At 39.6% G+C, this 20,627-nt stretch overlaps 1 protein-coding gene across 2 annotated transcripts in view; it reads left to right on the top strand.

The window, feature by feature from the left end:
• The window catches only part of LOC123758850 (calponin homology domain-containing protein DDB_G0272472), a 28,050-nt gene extending 8,916 nt beyond the window's left edge, over nucleotides 1-19,134 (top strand). For both annotated transcript variants that reach the window (XM_045743589.2, XM_045743590.2), the window contains exons 4-7: nucleotides 353-540; nucleotides 2,892-3,202; nucleotides 9,567-9,714; nucleotides 17,774-19,134. In XM_045743589.2, coding sequence (XP_045599545.2) covers nucleotides 353-540; nucleotides 2,892-3,202; nucleotides 9,567-9,714; nucleotides 17,774-17,866 — 740 coding nt within the window. In that variant the 3' untranslated portion in view covers nucleotides 17,867-19,134. The remainder of the gene's footprint in view (nucleotides 1-352; nucleotides 541-2,891; nucleotides 3,203-9,566; nucleotides 9,715-17,773) is intronic.
• The last annotated feature ends 1,493 nt before the right edge of the window (nucleotides 19,135-20,627 follow it).

The raw sequence follows: 20,627 nt of genomic DNA, 5'->3' as shown, positions 1-20,627 counted from the left end.
TAGCACTGGGATTAGGATTAGGACTAGATTATTCCACATAACATTTGCTTGACTTTTTTCCTCATGGTTTTTTTGTATCCATTCAAGCAGTTGGTTGTTTTCATGTTTTTATATTTGTGTATTTATTCTTGGGTTTGGGTTTATCTCTAATCCCTAAGCTGCCCACACCTCTTAGAAAGAGCCAGATTCTGGTTCTGGGTTCTGGTAGGCATGGGTGGGTCTCAGAGTTCTCCTGAGATTCCATAAGTCTTTGCACCCTCTGTGACCCAACAGAAAATAGTATTTCATTTCATTCAACACACAATTTTGATATGTTAGAGTAAATTTATTTTTTTATTTTATTTTATTATAGGTGGTTTACCAAGCAGATTGCTGAGTCCTCTTAATGAAGATGCAGCTATTAGTGCTGCACTGGAGGAATCCATTAAGACCAAGGTTTTAGACGACATGATGCGCAAGAAACGGGAAGCCTTACTTATTGAAGCATCTGGTCTAAAGAAAACTAAAGGAGCTACTGATATGTGTAGCAAAAGTGAAAAGGTAAATTAATGCATTTGCAGTACCGTAGTTTGAATTATCAAATTATGCAATACTATGCTATATAAATTGGGATTGCCGTTAAACTTGCTCTTGGTGTATTGCCTGTCCTTCATATTCATATCCCTGGTTCTTTTATTGTTGATCCTATGTTGGTTGCGAATTAACTGGGTTCACACTTCTCGGCTGTTCACTTCAGTTCTCGTCTCTCTCCTTCCTTCCTTCCTTCCTTCCTTCCTTCCTTCCCTCCTTCCTTCCTTCCTTCCTTCCTTCCTTCCTTCCTTCCTTCCTTCCTTCCTTCCAAGTCCTATGTTAAATCTCGGCCCTTGGACAGCGGCTATGGAGAAATGGTCATACCTGCCTGTACACAAACAACTAAAAAATAAACAAATGTTTTCATTGTAGAATTAATTAATTTGTATGCAGAATATAAGAAAAACATGAAAATAAGTGAATATTTATTGTTTCACTGCATGGAGGCACTCTACATGGCTGCATCTGGCACTTGTCAATGCCTAGTGCTTGACTTTGCCGACACTCTGTTTTATCCTCTGATGTTTCACTGATTGTTTTATGACTTTTTATTTATTTACATCCAGAGATATATTATTGGTACAGTACAATGGGGCCTCGACTTACGATGCTAATCTGTTCCCAGAGACAGATCATAACTCAACATATTGTAAGTCGAAGCGATTTTTCCCTTAAGAAATAAAGGGAATTGAATTAATGCGTTCCCCACCCTCCAAAATATTAGCATACAAATACATTTTATACTGAACACAATGTTTTTTTCTAACTACAATACAGTACCTAAGTTGATCTTACCTTTATGGAGGGCTCTTGATGGCGTATGGAAGATGGTGATGAAGGGGCAGGAGGAGAGTTGTTACTGTTTGGAAGGGGAGTCCCCTTCCATTATAACATCAGGCAGTGAGGACCTTTCTGGTGTGCACTCCCTGGCACATTTTGCCTGCATACCACTAGGACTTGGTTGTGGTTCAGTGCATTGTCTCACTACAAATTTATCAAGAGACATTTGTTTTTCCCTTCGTTTTAACATTTGTCTGTAATGATGCATCACAGTGTCATTGAATAGGTTAAGGCAACGGCCTACTCCAGCTTGATTTGGGCGAGTCGTTTCAGCAAAGGTTTGCAATTCTTCCCATGCTGTACACAGTTTCTTAATTGTTGAGGAAGAGACATTCTGTACTCTTGTTTCTGCTCTATGGTCATCCTTACATGGGTTTTCATATGTTGAGCCTTACCACTGACTTTCTTGGGACTCATGGCGTGATATATAATAATTACTTTAATGTTCAAAATGCAAAAAATCACCACAAACGCGGAATTTCTTATAGGCGCAATCATCACTAAGCGGGCAGCTGTAGTAAACTGAGGCAGGTCGGACCGCGTGACCGGGAACTCGGTTGACCTGAACGTGTACCAACAAATATCGGAAGTCAACGACGCCATCGGATGTCGTCGCATTTTTTTATCAAATTTACATCGTAACTCGAAATTATCGTAAGTAGGGGCAATCATAAGTCAAGGTGCCACTGTATATCCATATTTGCATCATTCATGTAAAAACAGTCAATAATTGTTTAAATTATCATATGATGATGGACTTCATTCCCCAAGTAACATTCATAACGATAACCACATTCGTAACTATAAAATGGTAGGAGGATTTTTTCATGAGTCAAGGTAATATCCATTACATCCATATTTGCATTATACTGTACATGTAAAACCAAGATAATAATGGCTGAAAACATTATACTGTGTGATAAGCGCATTACCCTAAGAATCGTCAAACGACGGTAATCGCCACCTAAGAGATAACACTCGCTTTCAGCTTTCTACACAGCTTTCTCTTCACCCTTTGAGTTTCAGTCCACCTCCCTATGCAATTTCAGTGGCAGGATTGGATGGTGTACACCAAGATGCTCTGCCATCTTTGTGCATTGCTTGTCCCTTGATGAATTATTCTTGTCCCTCGGTGAATTGATCTCTCTGATGTCACTTGCCTTGTGTCCTTTTGTTCTTGTATTGGCATCCTGAATGATCTTTAGCACCTTTTGAATGTCCACTGACTCAGATGGTGTTTTGTGCCTTCTTTTGATAATTACATTTTGTTTAACAGTTCAAGGTACTGTGTGTGAAATTCAAGATTAAAAAATTAATGGTGACAATTTAAATTACATATGTCTTCTGTGTGGTGGAAATGAAATATAAAAATACATTTTTGGGGGAAGCTTTATCTCTGTATAGTTGTGCCATGTGCTGAAAATAACTTTTTCATAATAGAGTATTTGCATAGGTTAGTAGTACAGTTTTGATCTTTGCAGGAATTAGGGTCTGCCTCATGTCCAAAGGAAGGAAGTCCAAGAAAAGTCCCTAAACTTAGTCCAACGAGGCACATGACAAGCCCCAAGAAGAGAAAGCAAGATAGACTTAGTAATGAGAATAGAAGTCCCAATAAAAGGAAGAAGGTTGAACAGCAGAGTAAAATGAAAAAAGATGCAGCAGAAGAAGTGTTGGAATTAGATCAGCTGCTGAAGCAAGTCAATGACAGTCCAGAGCAGGAGACTGCTGTAGAAAAGAAAGCGCAGAGGAAAGCCGAGCTTAAGAAGCCTAGAACTAAAGTCATCGATGATAGGTACTTTTTAAATATATTCTTTTCTATTGTTGGGTAATTTATATGCCATTTAATGCTTACTAAATGCTCATCCCTCTATTCTTATTTTTTTTGTCAACATTTAACTTTCATCTGCTCATTAACAATTTACTATTTTCTACAATTTTTTCACCCAATTTTATAAAAATTGCATCTCTGTCTCTCCTGCACTGCCTCCCTCTTTATAGCTGACATCTTCCCTGATGAATATCCTACTCATCCCCTGATGAATAGGAACATGCCAATATGTGTCTTTGATGTCCAGGGACACCATCCAGGCACCCGGCTCCAAAAGAAACCGGACCTGAGACATAGTGGTCATCTGAAAGGAGGGACAAGGAATCCATGGGTTCAGACGGGACAAGTCAGAGTGACCCTCAGATCAGCACAGTCCCATTTCGGCACTGGAAACAGGCGGGAAACCCACCTGAGGGACAGGGACCATTTCGACCACACCCTAGTGGCCTACTCCGAGATGTCCTGATGAAGCCCAGGGGAAAAAGCCTGCCCCGCCAGCCTCGAACCTACCAGAGGAGGAGGAGGAGGAATCCCCAGCACCACCTCAGGCCGGATGACATGACCCGAAATGCCCACGAATCGTGGGACCAAGTGTGAGCAAACAGTGCGAGCTTTCCCCCCGTGGCCCCATCAACGGGGGGAACCACAAAATGGCCGACACCCCTTAAGAGAAGCTGGCCGACAAACAAAGCGATCACCGCGCCGACCAGACAATGCCGGCTCCGAAGGAAGCGCCAGCTCAGAAACTGGCACCAATGGCCCACTCCGACCAGAGGAACCCCGAACCCTGGCACGACCCTGCGAAGAAGGTCGAGAACGTCCACCCCGGAGAACCAACAAGTCCAACATAGGACAACAACTAGACAAAGCCGCCTGCAGAAACTGTGCGACAGTAGACCCCACAAACAGCAATGGACAAAACGACGACGAAAACCTAAGAGCCAGGGCCTAAGTATGGCTTGCTCTCTCAAAGAGAGAGCGAGCACTAGGGGGAGGCGAGAAGCAAAAAAACAGACACCTCCTTCAGGATAGCCACAAACAGCTTCAACAGCGCAGCCAACGCCCTTGCTGCCGAAGCCAACACACCAGACGAAGGCCTGACACTCAATGCCTCCACATTCTCCTCAAGCCAGGCCGAAGACAGCTCGAGAAGGGAAAAGAAGTACAAGACTACAGTCAAATGCCCACGGGCGTGCAAATCCTCTGCAATCAAGGACGCCAAAAGGGTAGGAACCTGCAAGTGAAGCTGCATGAGGCCAACATCCAGAGAAGGCATAGGGTGAGCAAGCACACATTAAGGTGCTCAAATTTGCCCCCCCCCCCCTAGGTAAACCTGCAGAACGATAGACGTTTCTCGCCACTCAAGCGTATGGGTCCGACAGAATCCATGCCACGCTCCCAATGAAAAGAAAGGGCAGTCCGCCAACCAGGAAGACTCCGGAACCTCCAAATGCACCCAATATGGGGAAGAACAACTATCTATATTTAGATAGATAGATATATAGATATGAACAAGCCTGAATGGTCATATATAGATATATATATGACCTATAGTCATATATATATATATACTGTATATATATATATATACTGTGTATATATATATATATATATATATATATATATATATATATATATATATATATATATATATATATATATATATATATATATATACACACACACATACATACATACATATATACAGTGGTACCTCGGAATGCGATTGTCCCTGTATGCGAGGTTTTCGGAAGGCGAGCAGTATTTACTAAAAAAAATTTGTCTCAGAAGGCGAGGGTTACTTCGGGACGCGAGTTTGTTGATACGCGTACAGGCCGACCTAGCGCGTGGTGGTTCGGCGATCGTCGCCCCTCCGCCCCTCAGTTTACCATTGTCTCGCGCTCAGTGACTACCCCCACATCAATTCTTCTCGCGGATTTTCAGTGTTTTGTTGGATTTTTGGTGATTTGTCTATACAATTTGTTATTATATATCTCACCATGGGTCCCAAGAAAGCCAGTGGTAAGGATAAAGGCCAGAAAGCTCATGTGAGGATGACAATAGAGGAGAAACAAGAGATCATTCGGAAGCATGAGAACGGTACACGTGTTGTTGAACTTTGTAGGCAGTACAACAAAGCCACATCAACAATATGCACTATACTTAAGAAAAAAAATAAGATTATGGGTGGTAAGTGGCAAAAGGAGTAAGAACATTAACGGCACAAAGACCACAAATACTTGAAGAAGTGGAAAAGTTGTTATTAATTTGGATACACGACAAGGAGTTGAGGGGTGATAGTGTTTCGGAGGCCATTATTTGTGAGAAAGCCAGGGTGTTGCACGAAGACCTTCTAAAGAATACCCCTGCAACGAGTGATGCAGAGAAGAAAGAGTTTAAGGCAAGCAGGGGCTGGTTTGAAAAATTTAGAAAGAGAAGTGGTATCCATAGTGTTACAAGGCATGGGGTTATGTGATGTGATTATGGAAGGGGACTCCCCTTCCAAACAGTAACTCCTCTCTTCCTCCCCCCTCCTCACCATCTTCCATACGCCTACAGCACTCGACAGCAAGGTAAGTAATAACTGGAACACAGTTTTGTAGGTTTATTTAGATGAATTAGGTATAAAAATTTAGTTTGATGTGGGGTTTTTGGGGTAGTCAGGAACGGATTAATTCATTTCCCTTTATTTCTTATGGGGAAATTAACTTCGGAATGCGAGTTTTCGGAAGGCGAGGCGTCTCCAGGAACAGATTAAACTCGTATTCTGAGGTATGCCTGTATATATATATATATATATATATATATATATATAATAATATTGTGACGGTAAAGTGTTGGAGTGCTGATGTTCGGCCGTTTCAATAGCTGGGGGCAAGGCCTCGTCACATTTACAGAGAAAAAAAAAAGAAGATCGTTTGCCCGTTTGTCTGTGGTAAGGTAATGGGAAGACACACAAAACACAAAGTATAAACAATGAAATTTTAATTACTCTAGAAAACAAGATATGAATAAAGACAATCTCTTGGCTTACGTAAAATTCAAAACAAGTCAACAAACAAAACATGAATAATTAATGGCAGTAAATTTACTCTAAGACAAAATAAAGTGCAAGTAATAGTAATGATATAAATCAAATCTGGTGCTGAGAATACTGGCTTCAAGCTGCCACCTCCCTTAGTACACGACAGCCAGAGCTTTGTCTACTATAGAGAGATGTCAACTCCAAAGAGCACAGAGATATTCTGAGGAGTACGGCGTGTGCTGGCCCACACGTCGACTCAGGTAGTGGCGTGAGTGCAGGTGCGGCGACACACCAGCCAATCAGGAACAGGCAGGCGGAGAATGAGTAGTTTGCTGGTTTGACGGCGGGCGGGAGCCGGTGTGTCTGGTGGTGCAAGGTACGCTTTGCTTCCTGGGCAAAATGTTTGGCGATACAGTACTGGTGGATGTATCTTCAATATAGTATCTTGTACTTGGATGACGTAAATTTTGTAGGGAAGAGCAGGCTCAATCTCTCTTGAAAGAGATTATCGTCACAATATATATATATATATATATATATATATATATATATATATATATATATATATATATATATATATATATATATACAGGCATACCTCAGAATAAGAGTTTAATCCGTTCCTGGAGACGCCTCGCCTTCCGAAAACTCGCATTCCGAAGTTAATTTCCCCATAAGAAATAAAGGGGAATGAATTAATCCGTTCCTGACTACCCCAAAAACCCCACATCAAACTAAATTTTTATACCTAATTTACCTAATTCATCTAAATGAACCTACAAAACTGTGTTCCAGTTATTACTTACCTTGCTGTCGAGTGCTGTAGGCGTATGGAAGATGGTGAGGAGGGGGGAGGAGGAGAGGAGTTACTGTTTGGAAGGGGAGTCCCCTTCCATAATCACATCACATAACCCCATGCCTTGTAACACTATGGATACCACTTCTCTTTCTAAATTTTTCAAACCAGCCCCTGCTTGCCTTAAACTCTTTCTTATCTGCATCACTCGTTGCAGGGGTATTCTTTAGAAGGTCTTCGTGCAACACCCTGGCTTTCTCACAAATAATGGCCTCCGAAACACTATCACCCCTCAACTCCTTGTCGTGTATCCAAATTAATAACAACTTTTCCACTTCTTCAAGTATTTGTGGTCTTTGTGCCGTTAATGTTCTTACTCCTTTTGCCACTTTAGCACCCATAATCTTATTTTTCTTCTTAAGTATAGTGCATATTGTTGATGTGGCTTTGTTGTACTGCCTACAAAGTTCAACAACACGTGTACCGTTCTCATGCTTCCGAATGATCTCTTGTTTCTCCTCTATTGTCATCCTCACATGAGCTTTCTGGCCTTTATCCTTACCACTGGCTTTCTTGGGACCCATGGTGAGATATATAATAACAAATTGTAAAGACAAATGACCAAAAATCCAACAAAACACTGAAAATCCGCGAGAAGAATTGATGTGGGGGTAGTCACTGAGCGCGAGACAATAATAAACTGAGGGGCGGAGGGGCGACGAACGCGCTAGGTCGGCTGTACGCGTATCAACAAACTCGCGTCCAAACTCGCCTCCCGAAGTAACCCTCGCCTTCTGAGACAAATTTTTGGAGTAAATACACCTCGCCTTCCGAAAACCTCGCATACAGGGACAATCGCATTCCGAGGTACCACTGTATGTCGTACCTAGTAGCCAGAACGCACTTCTCAGCCTACTATGCAAGGCCCGATTTGCCTAATAAGCTAAATTTTCCTAAATTAATATATTTTCTCTAATTTTTTTCTCATGAAATGATAAAGCTTACCATTTCATTATGTATGAGTCAGTTTTTTTTTATTGGAGTTAAAATTAACGTAGATATATGACCGAACCTAACCAACCCTACCTAACCTAACCTAACCTATCTTTATAGGTTAGGTTAGGTTAGGTAGCCGAAAAAGTCAGGCTAGGTTAGGTTAGGTAGGTTAGGTAGTCGAAAAAACATTAATTCATGAAAACTTGGCTTATTAGGCAAATCGGGCCTTGCATAGTAGGCTGAGAAGTGCGTTCTGGCTACTAGGTACGACATATATATATATATATATATTTAATTAATTAATTAATTATAATGTGTGTGTGTGTGTATCACGAAAATAAACACGTGATTAAAAATGTGAGTGTCAGACCATGGAGTAAAATGGAAACAGGAATTTCCTTAAGTACTTTCGTATATTAATACATCTTCAGAAGGAGTTCAGAAGGAGAATTCCTTCAGAAGGAAGGATTTCCACTCCATACCAATATAGAAGCATCAAGAGGAAGTATGGGCTAATAGGCCCTTTGCAGTTACTTCCATTCTTCCCTCTCATTTATCTCATTTATACCCATTGCACTGTGTTCTGTCTTGTGTTGGTCAAAAGTTTGTTCACCTCATCCAAAACTGTTGCAACATATAACCTCGCCCAAATGTGAGTATATAAGACAAGCTGTTCAATGTTAGAATTAAGTAAAACTCTGTTTAGTGTTTTCAGGTTACAGTTGTGTGTGTGTAATATAAAGTCTTTGAAAATGTAACAAGTTATTACGAAACGCGTTCAAGCGTCGCGTCAGACTAGAAATAAAATGAATTTTGGAGAATTGATTTTTCAATTACCATCGACAGTAAAAAGAAACATAAGAAATATTGAGAAAATTCGTGTTAGAATTATTAATCTTACTTTTTCGGTCATATTTAACAACATATGTTTACAAGAAAGACTGCTACCAAAATATACTAATATATATATATAAATATATATATATAAATATATATATATAAATATATATATATATATATATATATATATATATATATATATATATATATATATATATATATATATATATATATATATAAACTGTCTACATTTGTATGCATCACAATGAACCACTACAGTTCTGGTGGGTGTGGCAATGAACTCCTAACACAGCATAGCACCACATGCTAAGCTTAAAAAATATCTTTAGTGTTAACCTTGGGGAAGAATGCAAAGGAATATTACTTTGAATCTTTATTATAATCAAACCCATTGCAATTCCATTCGTTTGGGACACATTCTTCTTGTTCAGCTCTTTCTTCCTTTGGGATCAAATTAATACTATTAGTTTAAGCATTAAACTAATAGTATTAATTTAACTATTATTAGGTTCTGATTGCTAGGAAATTAAAGATAAATTTCCCTACTTTGCCAATAATTCCTTTTTTGAGTGAATGGAATGGAACATTTCATTAAATTCAATTGTGATTTTTTTTCATTCAATTTCAAAGCTGCTTTATTATCCATTCAGCTTTGACGTCCTTCCAATTACAAAGGAGCCCGATTTTGCCCACCGTGGCGAAGTGGTCCGGAAGAAGGCGGCCCGCAAGCAGTTGAAGGGCTGGAATTGTCAGGAATGTGAACAGTGGTATGCAGCTGTTAACTCACAAGAGAAAGAGGTAAGTCTCTTTTTTCTCTTTATATTATTTACTAATATTAAAAGCCAGTGTGGGTCCTGTAAATCTTAGAATGTTATGGGATGCCAGAAACTTAGTTTCGTGGTGTTAAAATCATACTAGTTCATAATACTGTATATGCAAATGTTTCTTGTTAATACAGTATTTAAATTGCTTACTGAATGTGTTATAAAAAATATTAAATATAGTGACAAGTAAGATGATTATTTCCTTTATAAATTTTGTGATATATATAAATTATATAATCACATTGAAAATGAATATATAAATTACAGAAAGTGGCTTAAAAATAAGGAAATAGATTTTTGCAAGGCGAGTTTGTGAAACGATAGTTTTTCTCTGCTTTACTAAATATAGAAATAGAGAACAGTGGCAGAATTGGTAGACTGTGGTTTAGTGGTGAGACAAGCACTTAAACTGTACATGTAAGAGGACTCTTTTTTTTCTAATCCTCATCAAGATGGAATTGTTCTAAGGAAAGCACATTACTAAATAACCAAACATGTTCCAGTTCCTGGCTTGAGACCTAAATCCCTGCCCCCTCTCTCTCCCCCTCCCCATTAAAAAAAAAGCAATGTCGTTGATATTTTGATTGTTGCTGCTGGAGGCGGCTAGTTTATTGTGCACCCCATACTCATCCTGTGAGGGTAGCGGAAAAAGCATTACAGAGGGCACAAAAGGTCTTTATCAGAGCTCATCTTAGATTATTACATAAACAATTCCATTTGTCCTTCACACCTTATAATAACAATATCACACCTTATAGTTACAGAGAATGTTCTATTTCAAAAGCTATATATTTACAGTAAGTAATTATACATTGATGGTAGGTCTTATTGCTAACACAGAATTGTTTGAGCAATTGAGATATTACAGTTATTGGGGAGCTGCTGTTTATTATTAGTCTTCACAATACACTACTTGTTTCTTAATCTCATGTGTCTTTATCTACTGGAAGCAAAATATGGATACAGGGCAAGGATTTCAGATATTTTATCCTTGTTATAAGATAGGTTGCCATATCACACAGCATGAGCTTAAATTTATCTCTAAATGGCTCAATTTGAAGTTATATCCTGTGGTATCTATTGTATCTAATGTGAAAATCCTTAACAAATTAATATTTTTGGGAAGGCATGCTTCAGTAGCTCTCCAGTACTTACTGCCGTAACAATGCTAGGCCTTGAAGACCCACAATGACTTACTGGGAGCCAGGACCAGAATCTAGTTCTCTATACAGTAAGGGGACCCTGCTGATCGGAGAGCTATCTACCCAAAGCTTAGGAAAACCGACCAGAGAATCAGACAAAGCAAAGTAAACAACTGCTTGAAAGAAAGAAATTAAACATAAAAAACATCTCAACTGGTAGTTTGCTGCAGGTGGACAACTCTAACCCTAACTTCCTAGGCGGCCACCAGATGGCAGGCCATTTAGTGGCTGCCATCTCACTTATTTGTCTGGTATTGTGTTTGCTGTCCTTTTATATTTTTGTTCTGTGCAGGGCCATTGCTCCTTTTTGTTCTATCCACATCACGAGTGAATTTTGTAGGAAGCCCCTCTGTAGCTCCTCAGTGCTACAAGATGGCCCCCATGGAAGAAGCTAAAGTCAGCCAGGGAAGTGTATAGAGGTTCACTTCAGTACCAACAGAAAGGAAGACCCTCTAAAGCAAGCAACTACTAAAAAAAAAAAAAAAAAAAAAAAAAGAGAATTCTTTCTTTAACCTTATAAACCCCTTATCACTGCTTAATTGCAACATAGAACCCTCATTCGTTATCAGATGGTGGCCCCAAAAACTATGGGCTCTAAGCAGCCTACCAGCTCATTTCCATGTCGGGGATCCATTTGGTTACACACTTCTCTGCAGTGCCTTCAGCTTTCAGATAAGTGGTGTGACCATTCCAGGTTCCATGTGGGCCCATTGCTTATTCTTCTGAAAAGTTGCTTCACTTGTAGTTCTGTGCCATATGTTTCATGTTCTCTTATTATTAGTTTGCTTCAGCTGCATGTGGCCAGGGTTTGCTTAACTGGTTAGTGGCTTGCATTGCCCAGGCGCCTCTAGGGTTATTTCCTGTAGGGGATTTCGGCTTCCTCATCTACAGGCCGCCACTGCCTCAAGGTGTCATACCACCAGGTTATGCATAGGCATTGGCCCCTTTGTGGGGCCTGGGGGATGGAGTTCATCTAATTTTAAACTTAAGCTTATGTGTTTAATATTGCCCTATTATGTGGTATGCACAGTGAATTTAATGCAATCTTTCATATGTGGCTGTTTTGTTGTCTTTGCTCCTGTTTTCCAGAAGGTTGCATTGTAACTGGCTGGTGAGTGTGGTGTGGCATCTCTCTCACCCTTCTCCCACCAGTCTTTGTGTTTGAAACTGCTGTGTGCTGTCTCAGGTGTGTTGAGTTCTCGTGCCTCTGATGGATACTCCTGCTTCTTCCATTATTCTGCCTTTTGAGGATGGGAGTCCTTTCGCTGTTTGTAGGTCTTTCTCGTTTTGCGGCTGGATTTCTGGGTCAGACTGGAACATTACTGCCCTGCATATGGTCTTGGTCAATGACCTTTGCTGGAAGCTGTGAGGTTTGGGTTTGTTACATTTTAGTGGGGCATCCTTCTGACATGTTTGAAGTTTCGAAGAGTTGGTGAATCAACAACCTTGTGATTTACAGACTCTTGTTTACTCCTTCATGGTGCCTCCTAGGTATTGAAATTGAAATTGAAATAAGTTTATTGAGGTTAAATACACACAAAGGGATGAGGTAGCTCAAGCTATTCTCACCCCGTTCAGTACATCGTGTTAATACATACATATACACACATCACAAACAATAAACATATTACCAAACATTCTGAGAGATAAACATATACATTTCCTCCTTTATACAAGTAACCTAGGTATTGTTGTTCATAAGTGTTGAGCCAGGTGGACATGTCGCCTCTGCTATTTATTCTGGCCATTCTCTATGATGTGCAGGGGGGGGGGGGTTATGTTCTTTACCTGATGGTCCAGGATTGTTCACCTAACTATCCACGCATAATGGGCTTGCCGAAAAAGTCTCCCATTCAAACTATCACTAATAGAGTAATCTCATTCATCTTTGCCAACATACAAGGACTGAAAACAAGAACAAACAACAAAGCACAGTTAATAAATGGCCTCCTCACGGAGTCAAATGCAGTATTTGGAGCTTTCACAGAAACCCATGCAGGGGAATTGTTGGACAGTGAGATCTGGATTCCAGGATATAACCTATACAGGTGTGATAGGAAAATTAGGTCACATGGAGGAGTGGGTCTGTATATTAGGGAAGACCTTGTATGCTCGGAGCTCCTAAACGTTACAAATGAGGTGGTAGAGGTACTGGGATTAAAAATAGAGAAAATAAATTTAGTGATTATTCTAATATACAAACCACCAGATGCAACGGCTGAGGAATTCACAGAACAGATAAACAAAATAGAGAATAGCCTTGATAATTTGGAGAACCCGATACCTGATATTATCTTCCTAGGTGACTTCAACTTGCCTAGTCTCAGGTGGAAAATAGCAAACAATAATATTATACCAGGAAATCTATCGGGACCTAACCAACCACAGATTAGAGAACTACTTAGATTCTGTGACAAATTTTCACTCAATCAGCAGATATCAGAGCCAACGAGAAATGAAAATATTTTAGATCTGGTCTTTACAAACAATGAAGACATTATCAGAGACATTACGATATCAGATACCACATACTCAGATCACAAGCTCATTGAAGTGCAAACGACCATCAATACTCAGAATAGACCTAAAACGTTGATAAAGCGAGAGGGGCTATTCAGTAAATTCAACTTATAAACAGATAATAAACAGGGAACTTACAAACATTCCATGGGAAACTGTTATAAGTAATACAAGTCCTACAGAAGGAATAGAAAAACTGACTTCGGAAGCATATCAAGTCTGTCTGAAACATGTTCCTTTGAGGAAAGCCAGAAAGAGATCCAACGTAGAAAGAGAACGCAGACGACACTATAAACACAGGAAAAAAATAACGAAACTGCTTATGCAGACACGAATTTCCCGTCAAAGAAGGAATAATTTAAATAGGGAGATTGAAGAAATCGAGCGGAAATTGAAACACTCGTATGAAACTGAAGAAAGGCAGTTAGAACAGAAAGCAATTCAGGAAATAAAGAAAAATCCAAAATATTTCTTCACATATGCGAAATCAAAAGCAAAAACCACTGCCAGTATTGGACCTATTCGTACAAGTGAAGGTTCATACACGGAGGATGACAAAGAAATTAGTGAAATCCTAAAAAAGCAGTATGAGGACATGTTTAGCACTCCAATAAACAACATGAAAGTGGAAGATCCGGACAACTTCTTTATGCGGGATATTCAAACCCCTGTAAATAAACTGATATCAACACGAGCGCACTAAATTTTGAAAGAGAAATTGAAAACATGCCCATGCACTCGGCCCCAGGCCCAGACTCATGGAATTCAATATTTATAAAGAAATGCAAAGTGCCGGTAGCACAGGCACTCAGTATAGTGTGGAGGAAGAGCTTGGACACGGGGGAGATACCAGATGCACTTAAAGTAGCAGACATAGCCCCTCTACACAAGGGAGGGAGCAAAGCATTGGCAAAGAATTATAGACCAGTTGCACTAACATTGCACATCATAAAAGTATTTGAGAGAGTGATTAGGAGTCAGGTCACCATTTTCATGGAGACCAATGGCCTTCACAACCCAGGCCAACATGGATTTCGACCGGGAAGATCGTGCCTCTCACGGCTACTTGAGCACTACGACAGTCACTGAGGCATTAGAAGAAAAACAGAACGATGATGTGATATACACGGACTTCGCAAAGGCTTTCGATAAATGTGACCATGGCATGATAGCACACAAAATGAAGTCAATGGGAATAACCGGTAAAGTAGGACGCTGGATACTCAGTTTTCTGTCAAACAGGACTCGGCGAGTAACGGTCAACCATATAAAATCTAGTCCAAGTGCAGTTAAAAGCTCTGTACCTCAGGGTACAGTCCTTGCACCGCTGCTTTTCCTTATTCTCATATCAGATATAGACAAAAATACAAGTCACAGCTTCGTATCATCCTTTGCAGATGACACAAAAATCAGTATGAAAATTATCTCGGCTGAAGACACTGAAAAACTTCAAGCTGATATTAATAAAGTTTTCGACTGGGCATCAGAAAATAACATGATGTTTAAGAGTGATAAATTCCAGGTACTCAGGTATGGTAAAAATAAGGACCTTAAACATAATACAGAGTACAAAACACAATCAAATGTACCCATAGTAGGAAAACAGCATGTAAAGGATTTGGGAATAATAATGTCTGACGACCTAACGTTTAAGGAGCATAACCAAGCAAATATTGCGACAGCCAGAAAAATGATAGGATGGATTACAAGAACTTTCAAATCCAGGGATCCCATCACAATGGTTGTACTCTTCAAGTCACTTGTGTTGTCCCGTCTTGAGTACTGCTCAGTGCTCACTTCCCCCTTCAGAGCAGGAGAGATTGCTGAAATAGAGGGAATACAGAGAACATATACGGCATGCATAGACGCAATAAAGCACCTAAATTATTGGGATCGTCTCAAAGCCCTCCAAATGTACTCACTAGAAAGAAGACGAGAGAGATATCAAATAATATACACCTGGAAGATACTGGAGGGCAAAGTACCAAATCTACACAGTAAAATAACAAGGTACTGGAGTGAACAATATGGAAGAAAATGCAGAATAGAACCAGTGAAGAGCAGAGATGCCATAGGCACAATCAGAGAACACTGTATAAACATCAGAGGTCCGCGGTTGTTCAACGTCCTCCCAGCAAGCATAAGAAATATTGCCGGAACAACTGTGGACATCTTCAAGAGGAAACTAGATTTATTCCTCCAAGGAGTACCAGACCAACCGGGCTGTGGTGGGTATGTGGGCCTGCGGGCCGCTCCAAGCAACAGCCTAGTGGACCAAACTCTCACAAGTCAAGCCTGGCCTCGGGCCGGGCTTGGGGAGTAGAAGAACTCCCAGAACCCCATCAACCAGGTATACCTGCACAATGCCCCTTATGGACTCTGGCAACTGGGCTGTGGTCTCCAGTGGATACTTTTATATTGAGTGGTGTTTTGTATGGTGTACCTAGGTCACTTCCTTTTCCTTTGGTGCCCTGTCCAGGCCGGTGATGAAAGAGTAGCTGAGCTGCCCTTTTTCTTTTGGTCCCCATCTGTTGTGTGTTCTGGGCTGGGGTCTGAAGGTGCTGGGATATTTTGTAGAGAACCGGAAGTTTTGTTTAGGGAACCGGTCGACCGAGCGGACAGCACACGGGACTTGTGATCCTGTGGTCCCGGGTTCCTGGGTGTTAGTCAGCTGTCACGGGCTGCTTCCTGGGGGTGGAGGCCTGGTCGAGGACCGGGCCGCGGGGACACTAAAAAGCCCCGAAATCATCTCAAGATAACCTCAAGAAGAGGCTTACTTGAATGTTACAGGCTTGGATTATGTCATACTTGATTTTACTAATGTGATTCGGCCTCTAATGGGGGTTAGGAATTGTTAGCTCCTCGGGATAAAGTTTCTCTGTGACTTGGCTTGCGTGCGGCAGTGAGATGAGGGCCTGGTCTGGCATGGGTAAGGTTTTTGATCAGACAGTAGCATTTCAGTACTATCAGTTCCATTTTTTATAGTTTGTTTTACTTTTCCTCTTTCTATTCTGTAACTTTTACTGCATACAGTTTCCCCATCATCAGATTGGGAAATTTGGTTGGTCATGTCTTGTGTTGGCCTTGTACATTGTTCAGTTTGTATTCTTAAGATTTAAGATTTTGTATATTATTATTTACACTCATATATTTTAGTGGCAAGTACTGTATTTGAGTCGCTTAAGGGGGGGTTATTCACAAAATATGCAAAAAATGAAAACTCGTTCAATTTCAATCAAACTTTTTTGACAAGTTGTATATGAAAAGGGTTTCATTTGGTCCAAGTCTCAGCATCGTAGCATAAATAGGAAGGATGAAAAAAAATATTGAATTATGTGTCAAAAATTTTCAAAAATGGTCAAAAAAGATTATCAAACAAAAATGTCAACTGAAATCATGTCTATGACTCACAGGTATCACAATAGCATATATTAAAAACAAATTATAATTAGTTTTATTAACAAAAAATTTAGTTAAAAAAAAAAGTCAAATTTCACTTTTTTTTTTATTTATTTAATTTTATCTCTCTCTTTTGTTTATGGGGCGATTTGCATGAAACTTATACACCTGACTGCACGTAAGCCTATCTGTAAGGGTGCCAATTTTGGAGGAAATTGGTTGATGTCAACTTCAGCCACAGAGGGCAACACCTTAGACTTTATTTTTTACTTACTTGAAAGTTTATGTTACTTGAACATGAATATCTTTTTCATTTTTTATGCAATTTACATGAAACTTACACATTATATATAAATTTTATGTCTCTAAAATCGTTGGCAAATGTTTTTATCTTGAGTTCTTTATTGACTTTATAATAGCAATAAACATGATATATTTGCATAATTTTGGGGGGGAACTTAGACTATTTGTATTAGGAAAACTAAAGACGTTTTGGAAAATCTTTTGCTAGAGATCCTTTATTATATGTTAATGTGTCAGAAAAGTGTCATAGAATGATTATATCTGAAAGGTGTGGTTGTAAATTTACACTTGAAAATGTGTAAAATTCGTTGAAAAAAATAAAAAAATTAAAAATCTCCCTTACTATTTAGGCTACAGTGCTGAAACTTCGAACAATTGTAGCCCTTTTCATATACAACTAGTCAAAAATAATGGTTGACACTAAACAACAACTTTATGATACCCGAATGACGCCCCCTTAAGCACTCCTTCTACTAGGTATTAGCTCATTAATTTTTTTAATGTGAGAGTAAAGTGCATAAAGGCATGTTTGTATTTTACAATAATATTGTAATTTGAATATGCAGTACAGTATGCATTTTAATTTAATAATTGTGACTTTGTGCGCAGATGATGATGAACAAATGCTCCCGCCACCGCAGCAAGCACAACCCAGTGGCAAACACACCAGAGAATTTCTGGAATCCTGATTGGATTGATTGAAGTATGGCGATGATTGACTAGGTAATACAAGTGTGTGCTGTACAGCGGCACGTTACACGAACACACTAATTGGTACTAAACCCTTTCTGCTTCACCCAAGATTCCAGTTCACTAAGCATTTTTGTCATTTTTTCCAATTCTTGTGTATCGTCTTCGCTCAAAATTATAGGACACATCTTTGTGCTTATTTACACATCCAAATGACATGAAATAAATGCATTTTAAATATACTGGAAGGTGAACCAGAAGTCAATAAGTACACCAATATTTTTACTAAAAAAAAATAGATATTCAAGAAATTTAAAGCACAGAGTAGGCAATAAATTGCTTATGTGGTATGCCCAGAGAGTATGGGTATGTACAGGGTATACCTCTCTTGGTAAATACTGATAGGTAAACACACACACAATCACTGAGTTCATGGTTGTCTGTCACTCACTGTCTCATAAACTGTGCGTGTGTGTGCCAGTGTCTGCATGTTTGCTTGTGGGTGAATGAGACATTAATAGATGAGACTATAAAATCAGTCTTGTTAAATCAATGAGACAAACACAGCCAACCAAGCAGGCAGCCAACCATCTGTCACAGCAAGCCAAGCATGCAGGCAGGCAGAAGCACAGGCAGCAAAGCAAGTAGACAGACAGACTGATATACCCGGCAAGCCTGCCAAGCAGGCTGGCAGCTGGCCAGTCGGTCAACCAAGCAAGCTAACTGGCCAGTCAGCCAAGCAAGCCAGCAAGTACACAAATAGTCAGGCAGATTTGTCCAGCCAGCCAAGCAGGCATGCAGACACAGAGAGCCAGCAACCTTGCCTCGCCTGATTTAATCCACCATTCTAGATCGAGGGGATGAATTGGTGGTTTTTTGTAGTGGATGAAGGAGATTAATGAATAATGGAGAGGTTCAGGGAAAGGAGAGTTTTAGAAATGTTAAACATAGTGATTCCATCACCCGTTATCCTTTAAAAGCCGTCATCATTCCTCTCTCTCAGTTCTCATGGAAAGGCAGGTTACTGCTCTGTTTAACATGCAACCACAGGCTGATGTCTTGTGGAAAGTACAAATACAGTTGTCATACTAAACATTAAATTTTGTAAAGGTACAAGTCATACTAATACTTCCATAGTATAGTTCTATTTATAATCATTTTGTTTTCCTAATTGTTTCTAGTTCACCTCGATGCACTCAAGCATGGTCTCACTGTATAATCATATTGAGATACTTACACAATGTAAAAGCTTTTCACAACATATTAAACTTTACTATATTTCTCATGTTTATTTCACCTTCAAAAAGTGTAGTGCAGGTTGTGATAAAAATTAAATACTTCTGTGTGATAAGCCAACTCCTTTGAAAATTTTGTTTAATGTATTTATTACTGAAGAAATTACTGGGTGAACTTTTTGTGTGTAATTTATCTTTCTATCTCATTAATTAGGTAGAAAACAAGTGAGAGTGAGTCCCAGAAGTGTGAGAGGGAGACTTCGTATTATGCAAAGCTCGGTTAAAATATATTATGATGCAGTATGTACCTTGTAAACCAATTTTTTTTTAATTTCAGCATTGAATTTAATGAAATATCAGTCACTGGTACCAGAGACCAGGAACAGATTCAGGCACCCTCAATAAAGACAGGAGGGTCTGGGTATCTAGGATCACCACAATCAGTACCTATGAGGAAAAAACAGCAGAAACATACAGCACACCAAAACAGGCTACTGTATGGTAAATATTTGCAACATTCTTTTAACTCTGCAAACAATTATTACTTGGGTTGAACCAGAGGTCTGTCACTTATCCAGAACACTAGCTGGCAGCACTGGTTAATAGTATCTGAATGTCACCAGACTCATTCTTGCCTAGCCCAAATACACTACCCTTTCTACCTCCGCCCCCAAACAACATCTTGAATGCAGAGCTACTCAAGACCCACAAAAAATATATATATTTATTACACTAGGTACTTTTATTTCAAGGAGTACTTGCCTTGGTAGCTGTGAGCTAACTTACTATGGGGAAAGGAGAAACTCATGCTCCAAAAAGTAAGGCAAGATAATTAGGTAAGGTCTTGGAATAGGATGAAGGACTGGAATGATGCCCAACCACTTGGATGGTCGGGAATTGAACGTCATTCTGCAAGAAGCAAGACTCACTCCAACATTCAGTCCAAGTAATTAAGCTCCCTGGAAAGGAAGAAGTACCCAGGCTTAACATGAGAAGGGAGAAATACCTCACAGGAAATCAATACCAGGTGAAGCAACAATGCAATACAGGTCTCATGCTGGCAAAAAGCATTTACTAAATACCAAGCTGCCAGCATTTAGAGCACCAAAATCATAATCCTAGAGTGTAGCATGTGATATGTTGCCAAAAAATAGCAAAAGGGCCTTCAAATTTGAAAACAGCATTAGCTTGATGGAAGACAGCCAGTCGAGTCCACTTAAGCCATATCACAAAGCAGAACTCTTGAAGACCACAGTATAATACCTGGATAGGGGTACAGGCAATGTCCACACTCCCCAAAAAGTCATACATGAGTTCCCCTTGCCCCAAGGTGAAACTCTTGTGAAGTAAAGGGGTGCTGGCCCTTAGACACCGGCTGTAAAGAAATGGTCATACCCGCTTGTACACAAAAAAATAAAAATACCAAAATTTGGTTTTTCATTATATTTATTAATTCTGTATGTAAAATGTAAGAAAATGCAAAAATAAATTAATATTCATAGTTTCTCTGGCCCTTAATGCCTGGATTTGGACTTTGC

The sequence above is a fragment of the Procambarus clarkii genome, chromosome 31, assembly GCF_040958095.1.
Source record: "Procambarus clarkii isolate CNS0578487 chromosome 31, FALCON_Pclarkii_2.0, whole genome shotgun sequence".
Taxonomy (NCBI): Eukaryota; Metazoa; Arthropoda; class Malacostraca; order Decapoda; family Cambaridae; genus Procambarus; species Procambarus clarkii.
Note: the sequence above shows the minus strand (reverse complement) of the source record. Positions and strands in the feature narration are given on the sequence as shown.